Source organism: Microtus ochrogaster, chromosome 1, assembly GCF_000317375.1.
Source record: "Microtus ochrogaster isolate Prairie Vole_2 chromosome 1, MicOch1.0, whole genome shotgun sequence".
Lineage (NCBI taxonomy): Eukaryota > Metazoa > Chordata > Mammalia > Rodentia > Cricetidae > Microtus > Microtus ochrogaster.
The window spans coordinates 8,094,077-8,111,478 of record NC_022009.1 but is presented as its reverse complement, the minus strand read 5'-3'; the positions used below and the strand labels follow the sequence as shown (position 1 = coordinate 8,111,478).

The 17,402-nt window shown below is 40.7% G+C and overlaps 1 protein-coding gene across 2 annotated transcripts in view; it reads left to right on the top strand.

Moving 5' to 3' along the window:
- Map4k5 (mitogen-activated protein kinase kinase kinase kinase 5) overlaps positions 1 to 17,402 on the top strand; it is a 92,043-nt gene that overhangs the window by 31,553 nt on the left and 43,088 nt on the right. For both annotated transcript variants that reach the window (XM_005343153.3, XM_026779255.1), the window contains exons 3-9: positions 6,022 to 6,112; positions 6,559 to 6,623; positions 7,935 to 7,990; positions 10,303 to 10,350; positions 10,437 to 10,479; positions 11,132 to 11,204; positions 16,006 to 16,137. In XM_005343153.3, coding sequence (XP_005343210.1) covers positions 6,022 to 6,112; positions 6,559 to 6,623; positions 7,935 to 7,990; positions 10,303 to 10,350; positions 10,437 to 10,479; positions 11,132 to 11,204; positions 16,006 to 16,137 — 508 coding nt within the window. The remainder of the gene's footprint in view (positions 1 to 6,021; positions 6,113 to 6,558; positions 6,624 to 7,934; positions 7,991 to 10,302; positions 10,351 to 10,436; positions 10,480 to 11,131; positions 11,205 to 16,005; positions 16,138 to 17,402) is intronic.

The window sequence follows — 17,402 nt, the reverse complement described above, 5'->3', positions numbered from 1 at the left end:
CTGAGACTGAGAAGCTTCTGTAAAGCAAAGGACACTGTCACTAAGACAAAAAGGCAACCCACTGACTGGGAGAAGATCTTCACCAACCCCTCAACTTCCTTTTTTTTTTAAACAGTAAAGGGGAAATGGTATGGGAGGTCCTTCTGTCTATGTGTTGCTTTTATTGGTTGATGAATAAAGAAACTGACTTGGCCTATAGCAAGGTAGAACTTAGTTAGGTGGGGAAAACTAAGCTGAATGCTGGGAGAAAGGAGGTGGAGTCAGAAAGAAGCCATGGAGCCGCCACTAGAGACAGATGCTATACTGAACTTTATCTGGCAAGCTACAGCCACATGGCAATACACAGACTAATAGAAATGGGTTATACCAATATGTAAGAGTTAGCCAATAAGAAGTTAGGGCTAATGGGCCAGTCAGTGATATAATTAATATAGTTTCTGTGTGATTATTTTTGGAGTCTGGGCAGCTGAGAAACGAGCAAGCGGTCTCCTTACTACAGATGGGGCTAGAACAAACCATCAGCTGTCCTAGTTCAGTGCTACATTCTTGTGTTTTGAAACTCTATTTCAAAGTTTAATGACCTTTAAGAAAAACTAAACAGTTTTATTTTTTCGTGTGTGTGTGTGTGTGTGTGTGTGTGTGTGTGTGTGTGACATGGAGGTGCCTGTCCTCATTCTGTCCTTTATTCCCTTGAGACAGGGTCTCTTACTGAGCCTGGAGCTAAGCTGGCAGCCAAAAAGCTCCAGCCCGCTTGTCTCTGCCCTGCACCCCAGCACTGTGGTTAAAGCATGTGCATGACCACATCGGCTTTTTTATGTGGGTTCTGGGAGCCCAGGTCCTTATGAGAACCTGGGTCCTTACACTTGTGCAGCAAATACTCTTATTTGCTGAGCTATCTTCCTAGGCCCGTAGTTTCAATACAAAATTAATCTCTTCTTTGTGTATGTGCCGGAGCCCAAGGATGACAGAAGGCATTAGACCCTCTGGAGCTGGAGTTGCAGGTACTTTAACAGCTCCAGTCCTCTGGAAGAGCAGCATGCCCTCCTAACTACTGATTCATGTCTTGGCCCAGGTTCCATTTTTAAAACTCTATACTATAAAATATTTGTAGCCTTCTTCATTGTTTGGATACTTCAGTTCTGAACTAGGAGAATGTTAATAGTAATGATAATACATTTCAGGGCACATATGAACATCAGAAATTTTATTTAAGGGCAGGAGAGATGGCTCAGCAGGTAAGACCATTTTCCATGCAAGCATGGAAACTTGGGTTCAGATTTTTGCACCCTAACGGGATAAAGACAGAGCTCAGCAGTTCAGAGTTCTTTCTGCTTGTCCTCATTGGTTTATATCAGCTTGGCACAAGCTAAAGTCACATGTGTGTATGTACATTTATACTTCATTGTGTATTGTCATGACCATGGGCATGCATATATCTTTTTGAGACTTCAGTTGTACTCTTTGAATGTATACTTAGAAGTTGGTTACTATATAAGTAGATCATATAATAGTTTTTATTTTAAATTTTTAAGGAGCTACCTTTCTGTTTTCTGTAGTAACTGCAACATTTTGTGATCTCAGCAGTGGGCAAAAAAGTTCCATCTTCTCTATATCCCTACTGTTCCTTAAAAAAAACAAACCCAACCCATCTTTGTGAACTTAGGTGATATATTTTTGTGGTTTTCAGTTGTGTTTCTCTGATTTATGTTGTTACATATTTTCATATGGCTATTAATATTTGTTAACATTGGATAAATGTTAATTTTGTTGCCTGTTGCTTGATGAAGTTATTTGATTGGTAGTTGTTGAGTTATTGGAGCTTTTTATAAGTTATGGATATTAATCCCTTATCAGATACATATTTTCACATATCATTTTTCCATTCCACGGGCTGCTTCTTAGTCTGTTGATTGTGTCCTTTGATAAATGTGAATTTTTAAAGTTTGATTGTATTCTTGTATTTTTTTTCACTTTGATTAACTATGCTTTTGATGTCATACCGAGCAAATTGCTAAATCCATTGTTGTGTTTTACTAGGATTTTTTTAAGGAGTTATGAGTTATGTTTAGGTCTTTAATTCATTTGTTCCTTTCCAGTTTGGGAGTTTTTGAAGTGAGTTGTAATGACGTTAACAGTGCTCATTTTATTACTGGCTGAAAATAGTCTTGCTAGACTATAGCATAAAAGTCCCATTCATGAATGTGATAGGAGGAACCTCATAATTACATACTTTAAGAAATGGAAGTAAATTTATGGCAATTTTAATTTTCTATTTCTCAATAGTGACAAAATATTTACATTAATGTTGCTACAATAATATAGACTAAAACACAGAAAGTTTATTAAAAAGTGATAGCTCCATTATTGATGGCTCTATAGGAGGGACATGCTGTAGTAGCTCTTTCTGTGTAATTCAGAAGCATCATGTTAATAATTTTAACCTGTGAACAACAAAATATATACACAGTAGATCTTACAAGCATAAATCAGAAATACTTAATGAAATGATAAGTAGAAAGTCTTGCTTTCCTTAATAAACACCTTATGGAAATAATGAAATATGTTAATTTATTCAAAAGGATTTAAGCCAGTCTTGGCTTTTAGTCATTTAGTTATTCAAATGAGGAATGGTCCCAGTGTCTGTCATGTAGTATGCAGAGTGTCCATCCCCCTTTGACGCCTGATGAGCTCCCTTCTTGGCTGACATGGGTCACGCTTTTTCTGGGGGTCTCTAAAGCTGAAAGAGATCAGGATTACAATCACGTGATATCTGTGGCTCCCTGCGCTCTCTGTTCCACTTTGGTGTGGCCAGCAGCTGCCCTTATCAGCAGAGGCTTATCTGGAGGAGTTCTCCATTTCCCTATCAGGACTTACTCAGTCATGTGGTTTTCAGAGTACTCAGAGAAGAACTGAAGCCAGAGTAGCTTAGAGCTTTTGATTCTAAATTCCAGAGTTCTAGATTCTAGAGTGTCTATATATCCAGATTCTGTATATAGCAGAGTTATTGACTGCTAATAACTAAAAACAGACACATTTTTCATAATTGAAATTTTCAGTGGACTAAAGTTGGTCTCCTGCCAGGTTGTAGATAAGTGCTGCCTCTGCCTGTTGTCCACTCAGGTACCTTCAGCAGCCAGATGACTTGGTGCAGGCAGTAGCTCGTGCTGAAGGGAGAAGCATCATCTTAGAAGAGCTGGGGTCAGCTAGTAGAGGGCTAGTTGGGTCCCTAAAGGTGTTTTCAGCATAAATGCAATAGTCCAGGAACAAACTGGCTATAAGAAAGACTGGAATTATAGGGAGTGCTAAAGTCAGAACCCTTGCAAATACACAGGTGGAAAGGAGAAGGTTGCTGAAACCAGAGATAACGAGTTCTGTGGTTCTCAGCTAACTAATCTCATCCTTAAAATGGCCTGAATAGGATGGAACTCAACTTGAGAACACAACTTAAAATCCACTTCTACAGGAGTAGAAGTAGCCTGCATCCTGCATCCTGCATCCTATATACCCCAGTATACAGACCACTGCCTTTCATATGAACCAGCAGTGAGCATGCTGAGAAAGAAATTAGGGAAAGCCAAACTAAGAATAAGCCTAACCAATTAGGTTAAAGAACTAGACATTTAACACTGAACCAGGACCAGGAGATGGTTTAACACACTTGTCACCAAGCCTGATGATCTGAGTTCAGACCCTGGAGCCAACATGGTGGAAGGAGAGAACTGACTCCTCAATGTTGTCTTTTCATCTCCACATGTGTGCAGGTGTACTCATTCACATACATACAGTCAAATGTAATTTAAAAAAATACAAGCACTGATTCTGTTAAGCAAAGTTAAGACAAACCTAGAAATATAAAAGTCACATGTATTCTGTCATATGTAAAATCTAGATTTAACAGAGATAGGTGAGAGAGAGAGAGAGACTGTGTGAGAGATGAAAACAAAGGGGTGATATTTGGGAAGAGGAAGGAGCCAGTGAACATGGTAGGGGAACAAGAGATGGTAACGTGGGAACAAACATGAATAAAGTACCACAATAGGCTCATGAGAGTGCCCTAAGGAAACCCATTGTTATGAGTGATTTTTTTTATTTTATTTTATTTTTTTTTTGGTTTTTTTTTTTTTTTAACAGAACTTGCCTCAAGTCTATTTGTAAAAACAGCATAAGGTCCTGAACATCTGCAAATACTGTGTAGGTGTTCACACCAGTCCATCTGTCTTCACACTGGCAGACTGCGACCTTTTTATGGGGCCTTTACAGGGGCCTGGGCACCTTTGGGAGCCTGAGCTGCAGCTGAGGCCTCTGCCTTGGCTTGAACCTTGGGCTTTGGTTTTTGGAGCCTACGACCCCTGGCCATGTAGCTTCTAATCCGCTTCCCAAGCTTGGGGTGAGCAATGAAAGCCAGACGGGTGAGTTTGCGGGTGGGGCCCTTTGGCACCTTGGGCTTCACCACCTCGGGCTTCACCACCTGGGGCTTCACCAGGGCCTTAATGGCCTCTAATGGCCTCCGCACGTGCACTCATGGCCTTTGCATTATTTGCCTGCATCTTCTTCAGGCCTTTCTTGTTGTGCTTCTTGGCAAAGCGCATGTTCCTCAGGAACTTGGGGTCAACCCCCTTGAGAGATTCGTATCTTTGTGACCGGGGTTTCTTGATGCCGTTTCTGTGCCATTTCCGGGACTGTTGTGTGTGGTGTGGTTCTTGGACTTGGCCATGGCTGGACGGTAATCGGCGGCTCCCGAAGCGCCTGCGACCGGAAGAGAAAGAGCTTTTTTTTTTGGTTTTTTGAGACAGGGTTTCTCTGTGGTTTTGGAGCTTGTAGCTCTTGTAGACCAGGCTGGTCTTGAACTCACAGAGATCCGCCTGCCTCTGCCTCCCGAGTGCTGGGATTAAAGGCGTGCGCCACCACCACCCGGCTAGTGATTTTAAAGAGAGAAAGTAAAGGTGCAGGCTGGGTGAACAAACTAGAAAGCAAGAACCAACTGGTGGCTGTCCACAAGAAACTCACCTCCCTGGAAAAGAGGCACATGAACTGAAAGTGTAGATGTGCCAAGCAGTTGGACTCTGAAAGCAAATAAAAGTAGCTATTCTCATGTTTGGCAAAGCCAACTAAAATTAGTCAAAAGAGACAAAGAAGTTCATGTTACAGTAACAAAGGAACAGTCCAGCTTGAAGATATGATCGTAAATAGATATTATTGAGTGTGAGTGTTGGACCCAACGACATAAAACAAACACTGTTGTACATATTGGGTCACTGAAGTTCATACAATAGTAGTGGTGACTCTGAGGCTGGAGGTAGGCTCAGTGGGTAAATAGCTTGTCATCCTAGAGTGGGTACCTGAGTTTGAAGCCCTAGCATCCACATAAAAGAAGCTGTTGCTAGTGGTGTGCCTGTACCCCAGTACTGGAGGAAGGAGACACCCCTGGGAGTCATGGGCAAGCTCGCCTTATTAGTCAGCAAGCTTCGGGTTCAGAAAGAAACCTGTTTAAAAAAGAAAGTGGAAGCCGGGCGATGATGGCACACACCTTTAATCCCAGCACTCGGGAGGCAGAGGCAGGTGGATCTCTGTAAGTTCGGGACCAGCCTCATTTACAAGAGCTAGTTCCAGGACAGGCTCCAAAGCTATCGAGAAACCCGGTCTTTAAAAAAAAAAGGAAAGTGGAAAGAGATAGGGGAAGACACCCAACATTGATCTCTAAACTTCAAAGGCATGCACACAAATTCTCACTCTCTGCTCAAATCAAAGTAGTGGGTGACTTAATTATCCCACATTCATTAAACGTGTAGAACACCACAGAAATGTTAACCAAGAGATGGATGATACTCAGTGGTGGGAGCAGCCTAGCGTGCATGAGGTTACATAATGTATATAACGTACAGATAAAAAACGTAAACTATACCACAGATCTAATGGGCTGACAGGTATCTACAGAGTATTCCTTCCAACAGCTGTAAAATAGTCTTCTCGCATTTCGTCATATTTGGAGTAACATGGTGACCAATTTACTTTGTTTTTCAGGTGATGATTTTTCTTTGATTCAACAAGAAATATATATGGTTAAAGAATGTAAGCATTGCAACATCGTAGCCTACTTTGGGAGCTATCTCAGGTAAAAATCCAGGAGCGCCATCTCTTGATCTAGTTTTCATAGTCTTTTTCTTTCCTGTCTCTCTCCCTCTGTGTCAAGGCCTTCGCTGTGCATGCTGAAAACATTGTCCAGAATTCTAAATCCAGTAGGGCGCACGGCCATCAGCCTGCTGTGCTCACAGTAGCACCTCTGTTCCTGAGGCCCTGCCTTGTCTGGCAGCCTTAATGGATCATTATGAACAATGATAACAGAAAACAGATCATGTCCTAACCTTTTTCAGATTGACACAAAGCTGAAACTGATGTGCTCTGGTGTGTGTTGAGGAAGGATTGCTCTGGAGGCTCCTGTTGCCTTCCGCAGAGCATCCTGACCCCAGTGTGCTGAGAGTGAGGCTGCGGGGCTGAACATGTGGACGTCAGTAGTTGAGAATTACAGGCTGGTGTAATTTTCTCTCTCTCTCATTGTAGTAGGGAAAAACTGTGGATTTGCATGGAATACTGCGGTGGCGGATCCCTTCAAGATATTTATCATGGTACTGTTAATACAGTTTTACATCTTAAGCTCTCCCTTGGCTTTTATGGTTGTTGTTTGACATTTCTAGATAGCAAGGGGAATGATTTGGGTAGATTTACTCTCTAACATTATTCTTTCTTTTCCCAGACACATGCAAAATTAAAACCTGGTTATCATTTTTCTTAGTTAAATTGAACTTAAGGAGTATTATTCCTTTAATTAGTATACCTAAAAAAGCACAGTTAAAAAAATTGTCTGCAAGCCAGGCAGTGGTGGCGCACGCCTTTAATCCCAGTACTCTGGAGGCAGAGGCAGGCAGATCTCTGTGAGTTAGAGGCCAGCCTGGTCTACAAGAGCTAGTGCCAGGACAGGCTCCAAAGCTACAGAGAAACCCTGTCTCGAAAAACTAAAAAAAAAAAAAATTGTCTGCACATAGGCAGATCTCTGAGTTCAAGGCCAGCCTGATCCACATAGAGAGAAGTGAGTTCCGGGCAAGCCCGGGCTATGTAGCGAGACTTGATTTAAGAAGGATATGTGTGTGTGCACTTGTGTCAGTCAGATGCTGTTAGTAAAATGGCATCATTTCTTGCCTTACTACTTCATCAATGTATAAAAATCAAACTTTGTAATTCCAAGTAGATGAAGCCAGCCAGCAACCAGTGAGTTACCCTCTGTGCAGAGACTTCTGGTCAGTTCTAGTTTGGATCTCACCATCAGCAGGCAGAACCCCAAATTTCTTCTCACACACTGAAGAGCACTGATCAGAAGCCCCTGACTGGATAGTTGCTAAGGGATTTTATATTTCACATCAGAGAAAGGTCTTCTTTCCAGAAATAATCTGGTTACGTTTGACTCCTCAGTAAGATACTGGACCAAGTCTCAGCATTCTGAGAGATATGTGAAGAATTAATTGTACTAGAAAGAATACCTCAGTCTCTAAAACTGTGTGATACTCATCAGTGAGTCTCAGCACGTTGCTCTGTGCCTCTAGACATGTAATTCACATATGGTCAAGCCCTGTTGTTGCCCGTTTCTGAGACTGTGTTTAGCCTCCAGCCTTGGCTTCACTGTGGCCCTTGTGATAAGCTTTGCACATAAGGACACTGTACGTTTTCACTGTCCGGAGTTGTCAGGGAATAAACCTCTTATTTTCAAAATAGACTTTAAATACTCAGTGCGTCATTCCTTACACAGATGCTGTCTGCTTTGTAGTCAGAGGCGGAGTCACCCAGTGACCAAGCAGAAGTTGTACGCTGCTTCATTGTTTTGCAGCTAGACTGTTTAACATTAGCATCCAGTGACAATGAGTTTTCTTGTTCTTTCTTTCCAGTTACTGGACCATTATCTGAATTGCAAATAGCCTATGTATGCAGAGAGACGTTGCAGGTAATGTATTCACTTAAGTAGCTAGAAAGGCAACAGTTTTATACTTAGTAATTGTAAATGATGGTTTGCCCAAAATCTAAAGAGCTAAAATAGTAATAATAATATCCCAATCCAGTTTCCATGTTTTAATTTTGTAAAGCTACTAACTTTTCCATGAATGATGTACAAGAATTTATTCAAACAGCCATTGAGAAGCTCAATGATCTCATTTATTTTATTTTATTTTTTGATACTGATGGTCATCTGTGGTAGTGGACTTCAGTGGCATGGGTTGCTACCACATAAGGAAAATTATACCTATGAATTGTTTACCCTGAATGAGTCTGTGGACCTGTCAGTTGATGACTTGTTTAACCTTCACCCCAAGCTTTCTGGCTGTGAACAGGATGCTCCCACAGAAGCATGGGGGCTTCTCCCATATCTTACTTCTGTGATGATAGTTTCATATGGATCAAGAGTTGGAAAGCAGGAGCTAGAGAGATAGCTCAGTGGTTAAGAGCACTGTTGCTCTTTAACAGGACCTCCAGCACCCACATGGTAGCTCAGAACTGTCTAGACTCCAGCTCCAAGTCATTTGGTAACCTCACACAAACATACATGTAGGCAAAACACAAATGCACATAAAATAAAAATAAATCATTTTAAAAAAGAATGGGAAGGTGGACAGATACAAGATTTGAAATTCCACAAATCACTTAAAGGCAGTTATGCCATAAAACATACAACAACATACACAAAAGCCATTTAAATAAGTTCCCAAGGTAATCCAACAAGATGTAAAAGCAGATATTATATAAAAAGTGGATGGTCCTAGAAAGTAGTGTTCATTTACAGTAAATGACCCTGAATAAACTTTAGAGAAAGCTGCATCGTCAGCTAAAGGACCATTTAGTGAAATCCAGCGCTTATTCCCAATAACTTTCTGAGCATACAGACATGTTTCTCTTTTGTATGTGGGCCCTAGCTTCTGGTCTTTATATGTGTGTTTATGTGGGTATGGCCTCTAAAGAGACCAGGAAACTGGGAAGGAACCCTGAGAGTGAAGGGCTTTGGGAGGCAGGGGGAGGAGAACATTGTATATATGAAGGTAAAATGGAATAGCGGGGAGGGGGTGGGGCGCTTTAGAATGTGGTAGGAAACTGAGGAAAGAGAGAGAGGAGGAGTGGCCCAGCCAACACTCAAAATGTAGGAAAAGCTGGAAGGAAAACGGCTGCTTTGGAAATTGACTTAAAAAATAAAATGTAAACATCCAGGCATGGCACATTGAAAGGAATTTGGTTAACTCAATGCAGATTATCTATGAAAATGCTGTGGTTAGGTCTTCCTTTCTCCTGATACAAGACAAAGATGTCCACTCTAGCTTTATAGTCCAGGCTTCTCATAGTGTGAAAAGAAAAAAGAATGAAATAAAAAGGAATCTAGTTTTGAAAATAGCAAGCAGAGCTCTTCATTCCCAAGGCTGCATAATCATTTCCATTGAAAACGGGAGGGAGGCTACAGGGGGCCACTAGAGCAAACAAGTTAGCTGAACCAACACTGGCACACTTCTGGTGGCTTTTCAAAAGTCAAGTGGATTTCAGAATTAGGAATTAAAGTTTAATGAGAAAACTACGTACAGTAGCATAAGGGATATGACATTCTCATGGATAAATACAGCAGAAGAACATAAACACTGTGTACTAAAACCACACAATAGCTGAGAGAATTAAAGGCCTAACTGAGCAGATAACTGTGCTGTCCCATGGGGTAGTAGCTTAGTGCTCAGAAGGTATCAGTTCTCCCCGGGCAGAACCCCAATTCCAGTTGAACCCTTTTTTGTTGTTAAAGAAATTAGCAAGCCTGTCAGGCATGGTGGCCCATGCCTGTGATCTCAGCGAGGATCCTGGTGCAGGAAAATCCTGAGTTTGAGGCCAGTCTAGCTTACATACTGACCTGTCTGTCTGGGGACGTGGGAGCAACAGTGAAATTGACAAGCTGATTCTGGAATCCCTGTGGAAAGGCAAAGCAGGAAGAATAGCCAGATAGCTTTGGAACCTGGTGTAGAGACAAGCAGTGTTGATGGGATAAGACGTTACAAAGAGCACAACAGGAGAACTCTTTGGGGCGTGATCGCATGTTCTTTGTCTTAATTGTGACGTTGCTGCTTTGGTAAAACATTTCCAATTTTACCGGAAAGTGAGTTACATTACTATCCTGTTAACTAGTTAAAAGAACCCCTTACCCCTGGAAAAGGCTGTCTGGTTTTTCTTATTCCATAATTGAGGTAGACATTTGATACTGTCTTGCTAATGCATATTCTTTTTTACCTTTAGGGTCTTGCCTATTTGCATACTAAAGGCAAAATGCATAGAGATATCAAAGTAAGTTCATCTAATATATTTACATTGCTGAGCTTTGAAAGAAATTTTATGATGCTAGTTTAATAGTATTTGTGCTTTTGTTTTAGGGTGCAAATATCTTATTAACAGACCATGGTGATGTAAAATTAGGTATGTTATTTTGAATTCTTAAATTTTTTACCAAAAATATTAAATGATATTTAAGTTTGAATAGGTTTAATTTATATATATATAATCATAATGATCACTCCCTGTGATATACTGATTTTATTCCTGAAGGAGTAAAATTATAGTAGAAAAATATAAGCCTGTGAAATATTTTTCATCATGTCATTAATATTAATTGAAATATGAGCAAATCTGATTTATTAAATGGCAAAAAATGAACTAAATAATGTATTTAATTTTTATTACCATGTTTAACAACAACTATAAAATTTTATATACATAGAAAAAATTGTAAAAAGTAGCAACAAATTAATAACCTATTGTTTTAGGATTAAAGGAATTCAGGTGTATATTTTGTATGTTTTCTCATGTTTTCAGTTTTGTCACTTTTTCCCCAAGTTAATTTCAGTGTACTTGTAATTAAAATAATTTAATAAAGTATAGTTTTAATTCTAGTAAAATTTCTGCAAATATTTATTAAATCGAGTATGTTATGAACTGATCTGGTACTAAATTTATACACATTAATATGTAAAATATTGATGACAGCAATGTGAAATGCTGGTTGTATTTTAAAAAAAAAATTTTAAAAAAAGGCCCTACCCAATTTTCTGCTGTGTTTTTTCCCTTGCAGCTGATTTCGGTGTGGCTGCAAAAATAACAGCGACCATTGCAAAGAGAAAGTCTTTCATTGGCACCCCTTACTGGTGAGACTGCTGTGACTGTCCTAGTTTCATTTCTTTAGTTTGTGCTTAATCCTTGGTACTACAAGCAACCATCAAAGGCCAAGAGCCTTGCATGCTCCACGATGCTTTCCTAACGTTGATTGTGTTAGGGGCTTAGGTTCTTACAGCATCCAGCTCTCCCCATGGCAAAGGCCTACCCAGACTAGAGTTTTCAAAAGAAAGACTTCTAGTACCTTTCCAATTTTCTGTTTAGTCAAGGACTAAACCCACACATCCTACACTAGTGTCCAGCAGCCCCACATGAACAAGTATCCTGCTTGTGACTACCGCAGTCATCTCTCTGAAACACTGACAAATAGTTGAGGTTAGCAGAAGACCTCACAGTAAATGGTAGTGTGAGCCTTGGCATGTGGACCATGCCTGTAATCTCAGCATTAGGGAGGCTGAGGCAAGAGGATTACTGTGAATTTGCAGGTAACTTAAGCTTTAGTATGACACCCTGACTCAAAATAAAAAAGAAGTAACAAAATCCCTTAATATTTAAAATGATGTGGTGAATGCTATAGCAGGTGGCATTCAGAGTTTGTGTTATGAGTTGGGTTTGTCAAGATATGGTATTTGGATGATTTATTATTTTGAAAATAATTTAAAGTGTAAATTATTTTTACACTTTACAGCCAAAATAAACTATATGTGAGGGCTGGAGAGATGGCTCGGTGATTAGAGCTCTGGCTGCTCTTTCAGAGGAAAGTTAAGTATAAAAGTAAAAACCAGGCTCGGCATGGTGGCACATGCTCATGGAAGGCAGAGGCAGGTCTGAGAGTTTGAGGCCAGTGTGCACTACTAGTGAGTCCCAAGCCAGCCAGGATTACACAGTGAGACCCTGTCCAAAAAAAAAAGTAAAAACGAATGAGTTATGGGGTGGAGGTGTAGCTCGTTCGGTGGGATAATTCCCCAGTGTGCATGATCTCCAACACCACATAAGCTGGGGGTGGGGGCACACTTTTTTTTTTTTTTTTTTGTGCTTGAAAGTGCAGGAAAATCAGAAATTAAGGTCATCCTCAGCTAAAAGCAAGTTTGAGATCAACCTAGGAATTTGAGACCATATCTTAGAAAAAAGGAAGGCAGGGGACAGCAGAGAGAGGAAAAGATGTGAGTTTTTGTTGGCGCCAAACTTTAAAGGAAAAGATTGCTCGCATCACTGGCAGTTTAAAACTTTATCTACCAACAGCAGTTATAATAACACCTAACAAATTATAAACTATGGAAAATGTTTCCCTCGGTAAGCTCATAAGTGGCTTTCTTTTCAGTCAGATTGGAAATACTTGGAACCAGTAAGTGCGCTCCCCATCCCTAAGTCTATCACCGTGTTGGGAGAGTGACCTGGCTGTGAGTGGTGTGTGTGTCTAGTCTCGGTGCTTTTGCTGGTGGTAATCTATCAGAGGCTCATACATTTCTGTATGCAAAGTGCTTTCTCAGAATAATTTAAGAAAGAAAATGTGGCTCGAATAAGCTAAGGGAGTGTCACTAGTCAGTTCTGGGGATAGCGCAATGGTACGAAAAGCGATGCTGTTGAAGGTGAGTTGTTAGCAACACCTCAAAGTGGACAGAATTTAGGAATCAAGGCCAGAATTAGCATGTGTGGTGGAATACTCTTAGGAAAGATAGCGTGTCTCTAAGTAAAGCGTGGATGGAAATATGTGAGACAGTTGCTGTATTTGATGGAGGTCAAAACTTGTTTTCTTCCATGATTTTTCTATATTCATAATTTTCTTCAGTTAACACCACTTTTAATAACTGGAAAAAAAGCCTAATTGGTATTATTTAAATAAAATTTAAATGGAAACATAGTCAGGTCAGTATCTATAGAATCTCCAAGATCTTCTGTGACTATCCTCCATTGTAAACACTTCTGCAACTACTTGAGCTGCATGGACCACATCCCAGGAAAGCCTGCTACCACCTACGGCGGCCTCCTGTCACCTTCTATGGCGGCCTCTGTCACCTCCTATGGCAGCCTCCTGTCACCTCCTATGGCGGCCTCTGGCACCTCCTATGGCGGCCTCTGGCACCTCCTATGGCGGCTGTCACCAACTATAGTGACTTTATGTCACAAACTATGGTGGCTTTCTGAGCTAAGCTCAGGTCCCTCCTGAGTTAGGAAGCAGGACAGTCAGTCAGGCTGATGTAGTCCGAGACTGCTTGTTTGATCCCAGCTGCCCAGACCCAAAATAATCACACAGAAACTATATTAGTTGTAACATCGTTTGGCCAATAGCCTAAACATATTTCTAGCTAGCTTTTACATCTTAAATTAACCCATATCTATCATTTTATATTTTACCACAAGACTCCACTGGTAAGGCTCCGGCTCGTGGCTTGCATCTTTCTCCTCCGGGGGCTACATAATGTCTCCCTAACTCCACCTTCTTTCCTCCTCTATCTCTGCTTGGAATTCCTGCCTTGCCCTATTCTGTGCTGTCATTGGCCCAAAGCAGCTTCTTTTTTAACCAATGGTAATAAAGCATATTTACAGCATACAGAGGGGAATCCCACATCAGGCTGCTGTTCCAGTGAGCTACACAGTCTCACTCCCGCGGGTAGAGGAATTGAAATGTATTTGCTATTTCTGGGCCCCAGCTCTGTCCCTTCTGAGACTCAAACTGGCCTTTAGTCTTCTGACTCAATGGTATTCTTTTGTTCTCCTTTGTCCTGTGCCCATGACAATGTCTGTAGCTCTTGCATACAGTAACACATTTCCGTGTTAGCGTCTCTAATGTTCGCATTTCGAATGGCTGGTAGTGTAGCTCAGCAGCAGAGCTCTTAGTGACCGCTCAGGCCCTGGTTCAGTCTCCGGCACAGCGAGAAAGTGAAGAGAGTTGAGTGTAAATATTTATGTCCTCACTTTAGAACGCATGTACTGTATTCCACATTTAAGTTGAGGTATCATATGCATCTCATAAAGGTAGATTGTAATATTTTATGCACTTAAAAGAATAGTAATATTCAATTTTATGGATATTCAATATAACTATAAATTAATAAATTTGAAAATGAAAATAAAAAGAGAATGTTTCTCCTGGGCAGTGTCACCTCCCCCTTATGACCTTGGATGCTATTTGAGATGTTTCTTTGTGGAGGGGAGGTGGATATTGAGAAATGATCCTTTGTGTAGCTGAGGCTGCCCCATCTCAAGATAACTCCTGTTTCAGCCTCTGAGGGCCTGTAGTTACATGTGTCTGCTACCATACTCTGAATTTTCCAGCCATCCCAAAGCTCCTCCACATTCCTGATTTCACCTCTTTTCACGCTGGGTTTTGTGTTGGTGTGAGTTTTATATTGTTGCCTCCATAATTAAGTCAGTGGGTTCACATCATTTTCACAAGTAAATTCCTGTATAGAAGTAGGTTGTTCACTTCTAGCCCCTAGCTTCGCAGTCTGTTTTCCATGTACTTCCAGACCTTCTAAGCCAGTGGTTCTCAGCCCCTTTAGAGTTACACATCAGATATCCTGCATATCGGATATTTACATTATAATTCATAACAATAGTAAATTACAGTTCTGACACAGCAGCAAAAATAATTGTACAGTTTGGGGTTGTCACATCATGAGGAATTGTATTAAAGGGTCACAACGTTTGGAAGGCTGAGAACCGCTTCTCTAAGCCCTCAGTTGTGAGGGTTTTTTTTCCATTCAGATCTTTATTGTAAAATAAAGATTAGTGATGTGTTTAGACAAGAGAGTGCTTGTTACCATATGTGCCCCAAGTCCCAACAGTGACAAGCCGTGTATGGCCCTTCTCAAGGTAAGATTCACAGGGTGTCTGCTGTCCCCTCTGTTCCCAAGTCGTTGCTTGCCCTCCATATCTTCCTGCATTTGCCGAGTTTCCTTGGAAATGTGCAGACTCCTCATGTCTGCTTCCTCGTAGCTCATTCTCCAAGTCCCATCTCCTTTGGGAACTTTTCTTTGACCAGCACAAGGTGTTTAGTAGTCTGACAATTTCACCAGCACTGACTAAAGCAACGGGTATTCAAAATAGGAAGTTGAGATTTTTTGTTTGTTTGTTTTGTTTTGTTTTTTGTTTTTTCAAGATTTTTAAATAGTGAATTTTACTTATTTTTATTTTTAGAGTTATTTTTATTATGTTTGGGTATTTTGCCTGTATATATGTATGTTCACCACATGTGTGCCCACAGAGGCCTAAAAGGATTAAATCCCCTGGAGCTGGAGTTATGGGTGTTTGTGAGCCACCATGTGTGTGTTAGGAACCAAACCAAGGTTTTTGGCAAAAGTAACCAATGTTTCTTAACACTGAGCTATTTCTCTGGCCCCCAAATAATGAGTTTAGAAATGGGGTGAGGAGCTGGGTGGTAAGGTTCTTCTTCCCTCTCTTTCTGTCCCGCTTGTTCATCTCGGCCACCCTGCTAGCTTACACTGAAATAACCACACAGAAATTGTATTCATTAAAACACTGCTTGGCCCATTAGCTCTAGTTTCTTATTGACTAATTCTTACATCTTAATTTAACCCATTTCTATTAATCTGTATATCTCCACGTGGCAGTGGCTTACTGGGAGAGATTCTAACCAATGTCCATCTCAGGTGGAGGATCCACGGCTTCTCCTGACTCTGCTTTCTTCCTCCCAAAATTCAATTCTTTCTTCTCTGCCTACCTAAGTTCTGCCCTATTAGGCCAAGGCAGTTTCTTTATTCATTAACCAATATAAACAACATATAGAAGGAAGGACCTCCTACACCATGTGAGTATAACAAAAAGTCGTGTGTTCTGTATCATTTCTAAAAGCTCACTGATTCCCTCTAGGATGGCCCCAGAAGTTGCAGCAGTGGAAAAGAACGGTGGCTACAACCAACTCTGTGATATCTGGGCAGTCGGAATAACAGCCATTGAGCTTGGAGAGCTTCAGCCGCCTATGTTTGATCTTCATCCAATGAGGTGTTCTCATTCGTTACAACACTTTGGGGAGATAAAATACTGATTCCTCTGCATTATAAGCTTGTTTTCAAATGTGTCACAATAGTAAAAGTACTATAAGGGACTCAGATGTAATGCCATATAACCTGCTCAGGGGTGAGCACACATGCACACACTCTGCACATACATGCAGAGGCAAACCGTCTTTCTTTCTCTCTCCCAGTTGTATAGCTGCTCCTAAACCAACAGAACAGTAGAGTGGGTGTCTATCTTGTTTAAAAATTTTTCATTATGCAAATTTGCCCAATAATCAAACTAGGAAGTACCAGTTATTATTGTCTTTTTTAGTCTTCATTTTAGCTCCTCCATCAGTTCATCTTGTTTCTCTTTTGACCTATACGAATTTATACGTAAATGATAGAAAACGCTGTTAAATTCTCTCTTACTTTAATTTCATTTACTTTGTTGAAGGAATAATGAAGTATCTAGGCTTAGTGTAATAGTTGTTTATGCTTTAAGATGGATTCTCTTTTAGAAAAAGAAAATGAACACTTATGAAAAGATTTTTTATATATGTATATTTTGAAGGAAAGGATATATTGAGCTAAACTTTAAACAACGTAAACATCACTAAAATGGTGGAAATGTCCTCCTAATACATGATTGGCCACAGATTAGCATATACTACATTGGGAGCTATTCAAAGACTGTGCAAGCTTAGTGTCTCAGATACTGTTTTGCTGTGAAGAGACACCATAACCAAAGCAGCCTTTATAAAAGAAAGCTTTTAATGGGGAGCTTGCAGTTTCAGAGGGAGGGAGCGTGGCAGCAGGTATGGTGCCAGAGCAGTCGATCAGAGTTTACATCCTGATCCACAGGCAGCAGACAGAGCCACTGGGCCTGACAGGGACAAAGCCCGCTCCGCTCTGCTCCCTCCTCCTAAGGCCACAGTTCCTAGCCCTTTCTGGATAAGGATTAACCGTGCAAATATGCGAGCGTATGGGGTCATTTTTATTCAAGCAACCACAAATAGTTTACGAACAAGTACCAGCTACTAAAGAACCACATGGGACACTAAGGCCTACAGAGTGAACGAAAATCCACCGTAGACTAGAATGTTACTCATCTTTATCAACATGGCTTTGTACACACTGGACATGAGCCAGTCTAGAAGACAACTCCGTCTGTACAAGTGTGTAGGTGGTTTATAGTGTACAGTGTGTAGGTGGTTTATAGTGTACAGTGTGTAGGTGGTTTATAGTGTACAGTGTGTAGGTGGTTTATAG